General features: G+C 33.9%; 1 protein-coding gene across 1 annotated transcript in view; it reads right to left on the bottom strand.

The window, feature by feature from the left end:
* Positions 1-6,765, bottom strand: part of fnbp1b (formin binding protein 1b) — a 58,289-nt gene that overhangs the window by 30,335 nt on the left and 21,189 nt on the right. The window contains exons 3-4 of the mRNA XM_016470101.1: positions 3,309-3,359; positions 3,045-3,192 (exon numbers count right to left, since the gene is read on the bottom strand). Of these exons, the coding sequence (XP_016325587.1) occupies positions 3,045-3,192; positions 3,309-3,359 (199 nt within the window). The remainder of the gene's footprint in view (positions 1-3,044; positions 3,193-3,308; positions 3,360-6,765) is intronic.

Consider the following 6,765-nt stretch of genomic DNA (forward strand, 5'->3'; position numbering starts at 1 on the left):
TCAACATATTCTGTTACACCAAATACACAAAATAATGATCTTTAAAAAAGCATCATATGACCCCTTTAAAGCACGAATGAACAAACACATACACAAGATGGTGTATTTATCATTTAATTGTGGTATTTAAAGCATTTAAAACTGCAGTTGAGCTTTATTAACCCTCTCAGTTCTTTCAAAACAGATAAACGTGAAAACTCACACGCACACACACAAAGGGCAAAAGTGCACTTTGTTGAAAACCAAGTGTTTGAGAGAGACGGGGCATAGAGGACCTACAATAATGTACAGTATTTGAAAAATAATGTTTTTTTTTTAACATTAAAGCATGTCAACATATTCTGTTACACCAAATACACAAAATAATGATCTTTAAAAAAGCATCATATGACCCCTTTAAAGCACGAATGAACAAACACATACACAAGATGGTGTATTTATCATTTAATTGTGGTATTTAAAGCATTTAAAACTGCAGTTGAGCTTTATTAACCCTCTCAGTTCTTTCAAAACAGATAAACATGAAAACTCACACGCACACACACACAAAGGGCAAAAGTGCTCAACAACAGTCTAATTCTTCTGCTTTTTGCGGCCCATTAGAACAAACTAACAAAGTGAAATCTAAACTCACAGCTGATCTGGAATCAGTCTTTATAGTTTCAGCCAATCAGAGGAAGTCCACCTGTTCTCAAAGAGGAAGTTGATCTCTAGCTGTTTTTAAAAAACAAAGCTTCACTGAGAACCTTTCCGTTGGAACAGCTGAGAAAAGAACAAGAAAATAAATAACAGAGAAAAACGTGACCTGAGGAACAGATGAAAGAGACAAGACTGAACAACACTGACGCTGCTTCAGAGATGATTTCAATCAGTAATGCTTCATACACAGACACACACTTACAGAAGACAAATGCAGACTCGTTTCCCATGGATCAAAAACAGAAAGCACCCGGTCTTGAACAACAGCAACTGCACTGACATCATGACTCATGAGTTCTTTCCACTATAAATAAATACAAATTGAAATAAAAAAATAAAAGTAAAAACACAAAATAATAAAATAAACAAAATAATAAAATAAAATATAAAAAGTAAAATAATATAAAATAAAAATGAATAAAACAAAATAACATAAAAATATTAAATAAATAAATATGCAACAACATTTAAAAAGAAATTAAAATTAACAAAATAATTAAATAAAAATAGAGAAAATAAAATAAGATAAAAAAAAGTAACAATAAAAAAAAAAATAAAAAAAATAAATAAATAAATAAATAAATAAATAAAATAAAATACAATAAAAATTTAAATTAAATTAAATTAAATTAAATTAAAAGTATTATTTTCTTGGAATTGAGAACATTGTCTGAAATCACTCAAACTTCTAGATATCAATTTCAGAGAAACTTAAAACAAAAAACAAAACTGTCACTTTACATGTCTGTCAGACGGTCTCTTCCTATGTCGGCGGTTCCTGGCCTGAATACGGCTTTATGCTGTTAGTCAAAAATCTGGCTACACGAAACCAGTCTGCTCTTTGTCATAAGTTGATGTGCTTTTGTTTTTCGCTCTTCTCTTGTTTCTTCTTTTTTTGCTGCAGAAGCTCAGCTAGTGATTTCTGGATCTGGATGAGTGTGGTGATATGAAGCAGATTTATCACATCCCAGAATAATAACCTGAACTACTGAACGAGGCCTACAGATGGAGCATGTCTCAAACACACACGTTACAGGCCCAATCAGCGTAAAGCTTCTTCAACAATGGGTTTAATAGAGAATTACAGCACCAGAACATATGCTGTCTGGATTAAACATGGGGAAAAAATGGAGCAAGACTTTTTAATTTAATTAATTCTCTATTGCAAAATGCATGAACTACAGAATAAACTACAAGTTCGTACATATCTATAAGTGGACAAATACATCAGAAAATAGCACGTGTGTATCAAATCAACAAAATGAAGCAATTGAACTGAGGTAGACAAAAGAAAGAGATGGATAAACAGACAGATAAAGAGAGAGAAAGAATAGGTTTATGAAACAGGAGAGAAGCAGCATTCTGGGAAATCGTCCAGACAGACACCATGGAGCCCTGCTCAGTGTGTGTGAGTGTGAGTGTTGAATGCTGGGAAATCTGCGTTCTTCAGGTTGACATCTAAATGCCTTCATCTTATTCGCTAAATGAAAGATGCATGTTGTGTTCTGACACCGCTCTAGTTCAATGCTATCTGGACATATAAATCATACAGTCGATGACCTCGAGAGCTCAAAGTCTGTGTGTGTGTGTGTGTGTGTGTGTGTGTGTGTGTTTATGTGGAAAGATGAAACACACACACATACAAATGAGTGTAATTCATTTACACACACCAGAAACTTTAAGCCTAAACATGCAACAGCATCTCTATTTATGGAAAAAAGAGAGATGTGCTGTAATTCTGACAAATATGATCATTTAGAAGAGAAAATGTCCTGAATGATGAACTTAGGAATTCATAAAAATAAAGGGCAACACACTGCAAGTCATTAATCCAAGTCTTAAATTATATTATCAATATTATAAGAACAAGTTAAATTATACTAATGTAATATCATGTATCATCACGAATATATATGTATATACATATTAATAAATAAACATATTTTTATATGTATAAATATTTTTATTGTGTATAGATAGATAGATATGTGTGTCTGATTTTTATTTATATTATTATTAAGTCAAACTTGTCTAAAAATTTATACATATATATCATTTTAACTTTAAAAAATTCATTTTGAAATGAATACTTTATTGTAAATTCACTTGGATATTCACAATGAGCAAGGAAGACACCTAAAATCTGGACAAAAAAGTGGGATATCAAGAAAAATGGATGTACATTGTGTGTTTAGAAGTATTTAAATGTGCCACACCCTTCAGAAAATCATCCCACTAGTGACTGACGTATCCTCTCTGTATATTCAACTTGAACAGAAGACATTCTTTTAAACCAAATTGCACGTTTCACAGTTGTAACGTTATCTGAGTGCTCGTTCACTCACCGCTTTCCTCTCTGTTTTGATTTCCTGCGCGTATCGCATGAGTTCGGCGATGATCTGTGACGTCATGTTCTCTGCGATGAGCTCATGCTGCCCGGCGTAATCGTTCAGCTCGTTTAGCGTCGAATGAAACGCGCGGCACCATGTGTACCTAAGACAGGACGGGATCATCGGTGTGAGACGCATACGGTGAAGACATCAATCTACGGGACTTCACCAAAAAAATCTAATATCAATCATGAAAGAAATGAGCAAAATGAAACATACTTATTGTCGTCTTCCTCTTTCTTCTTAGGCTGGTATTTCTTGGACAGATTCCTGTGCAAAGTTAAAAACAAGAAACCAATTACTGCATATGTTTTCAATACTACCATATTTCTCATACTATTTCTACTATATTTATAAACTATACTGTTACACTATTATTATTATTTTTTAATGCATAATGGGCGATATAACCAAAATCTTATTTCACGGTATGAGAAATTTTATTTCACGATAACGATATGTACCTCGATATAGCTCTTTTTATTTTATTTTTGTTATTAAAATTAAGAAAAAGAAGCAAATTACAAGCACAACAGAACAAATAAATATATGAAATAAACTTTTAATTTATTCAGCTACAGTAGGCTAGGTTTATTTAACATGTAGTAAGAAATATTACAGAAATTGAATAAAATTTATAAATAAAACACTGCATAGTCTTCACTGTATCAATCAAACATTATTAATTAACATTAATAATGGCAGGTAAATAAGGCTGCTGTCCCTTTAAGACCAACTGCACGGATCCAATATACTGAAACACATCCGGTTTTCACCCAACTGTTTTACATTTATTTAACATATTATTCAAATTATTCTATGAATTTTATGAAACTGAATTTTTACACTTTTTAAGGACCCGCTGGGACTTTTTTTTATTCACACACGCTCCTAAATTCATTTTACAGTTTGTAATCTTTTATTTTTAGTTGCAAATGAACCTAAAACACTTGCACTGTCCAGCCCTGTGTGTGCAATCCTGTATCCCACAATGCCTTGTGCTTGACCTGACTTTGCATTTCCACTAAATGAACAAATTAACTATGTTATTTTTAAAAAAATGTCTTGACTTGATTCTTGTTCTGACTGGCACAAGTTATACAAAACTACAATAAAAACATAAAACAATCATTTTTATTTCCAAGAAAAAATGCCAAAATTAAATATGATAAATGTAATACTGCAGAATTAAACATGCAACATACTACTGTTTGAAATGATTACCATGTATGCGGTTTCACATACTATAAAAATTAATTAAACCATTAAACTCTATTCAGTGTATACTTCAGTGCAGTATGCAGAAACAGTATGCTAGTATTCCACTGCAAACGCTGTCATTTTAATAAGAGGTACAATTCTGAAGCATGTTAATAAACCAATCAAAGAGCTCAACTGAGAAACGCAACCAATCACAATACTTAGTGCAAGGAAACAATCAAAAGTTGAAATTCAAATACTCAAATTCAAATACTTCACAGAACTCTTGGACTTTTTTGTCTTTGTCTTCCTACATGTGTTTAAAATGAATGTGAGGCTCAATGTCAGTGTGTGTGTGTGTGTGTGTGTGTGTAAACTGTGACACAAAGGCCGTCTTTCTTTCTTTGTAGCCTTTCTCGTCACTGTCAGATGTTTCTCTGTGTGTTCTATTAACATCAGCTGTAAATACAGAGCATCTGCTCATCATAACTGCCTCAGGGCAGGTGTGTGTGTGTGTGTGTGTGTGTGTGTGTTCAGACTGCACCTTGCCAAAGGGTAAAAAACACATTTAAAAAAAACACACACTCATGCACACTTCAGAATAGCACACTAACATACTAATATTAATATTGCACAGTGTTCCCAGTACACATATTACACACACATGTGATGTACCACACAATTGTCACAGTACCTTGACTTGATCTTTCTTTTCCAGTGTGATAAATAACACGGAAGTAATATCAACCATATTTCTTAAAAAAATAAATGAATCTATGAACTAATCAATGAATTTGTGAATAAATCAATCTATTAATTAAAAATAAAATTAACATCTATATCTATCTATCTATCTATCTATCTATCTATCTACCTATCTATCTATCACATCTGGATATGTTTTATCCTGCACAGCATTATATGACTGTTTCTTTTACTGCAACACTGCAATTTCCTTCCCTGAAGATAAATAACATTTACTCTGTTCCTGTCTTACACACACACACACACACACACACACACACACATACAATATTGACTATAATCTTGTCTAATTATCTCATTCATGCATTATCTGTGTGTGTATACATATGCATGCGTGTTTATCAAAAATTGTAAGTGTGCATGTACTAGTGTATGTATATAGATGCAACTGAAGCTGTATCCCTTACAAGAAGTGCCATGGTATTAGCATATATATATGCCATGGAAAAAACAAGGAAATGCAATGTTTTGTTTAACACAACTATAATTGAAATGTCATTACAACACTACTTAACATGGTAAATATGGTATTTAAAGGTGCATATATTAAAGAATCATGGTACTGCCAGTACTTTTTTGTAAAGAATGAACACATGTTAATTTGTTCATATCAGCTGACCAGAGAATGCAGTTTTATCACACAGTGAATCTGAGGTTATAAATGCAGTTCATCACATCCAGTAACATGCTGGTATGAGTTTGAGTGTGTGTGTGTGTGTGTGTGTGTGTGTGTGTGTTAGACGGCTGAACCCCCAGCTGCGACCTGGAATTAAAGGGGTTTCCCACTGCTATCTGGAGGGGGTTGATATACAGTCAGCGTGTGTGTATGTGTGTGTGTGTGTGTGTGTGTATGTCTGTGAGTTTTAAATCCTATCACTGGAATGGGGGGCGGGGTCGTGGCGCGTGATTGGCCGGTGCAAATGTAGGTCACCAATGAGGAACACCATGCTGGCACCTTGTTACCATGGAAACCTGCATTTTCTTCCCAAACTTACACACACAGAAAACACAAATGTTGCCCTTTCTTCCTGTATCCTTGAGCTGTCAGCAGCAACATCACATGTGTAATTAGTGTGTGTGTGTGTGTGTGTGTGTGTGTGTGTTTACATTGTAATTAGTGTGTGTGTGTGTGTGTGTGTGTTTACACTATAAAGTACAAGCAGCTGCACCTGTCTTTATTTACACAGACATGACAGATGCAATTCAGGGGTTAAAGTGGGGATTTGGGTGGAAGAACCCTGAGATCTGATGGTGATCCTGTGGCATAGGTGAGATAAGACATGACCGCTGACCTATCAAGCCACAAACCTGTGTTGAAAAACAGCTTAAAAAGGTCTCCAAGCTTGATCAGACTTATCTTTTGAATGGTTTTAAAGAGGTTTTCACCAGCTTGGCAAAACTGAGAGTCCAGATTAAACCAGCATAAAATGGATTAATCCATCTTTTACAACAGGGTATATATATATATATATATATATATATATATATACAGTGGTGTGAAAAAGTGTTGGCCCCCTTCCTGATTTCTTATTTTTTTGCATGTTCAGGAAGGGGGCCAACTTTTTCACACCACTGTATATGTATTCACTAGAAAGCTAAATAAATACATACACGCTGAAAACTAAATGGTGTAGGATTTATTTTGGAACCATTTTCACATAATTGCAATTATGGATGCACCGATACCACTTTTTCCAGTACTCGCCCGATA

Source organism: Sinocyclocheilus anshuiensis, unplaced genomic scaffold (genome assembly GCF_001515605.1).
Source record: "Sinocyclocheilus anshuiensis isolate Anshui unplaced genomic scaffold, SAMN03320099.WGS_v1.1 scaffold708, whole genome shotgun sequence".
NCBI lineage: Eukaryota > Metazoa > Chordata > Actinopteri > Cypriniformes > Cyprinidae > Sinocyclocheilus > Sinocyclocheilus anshuiensis.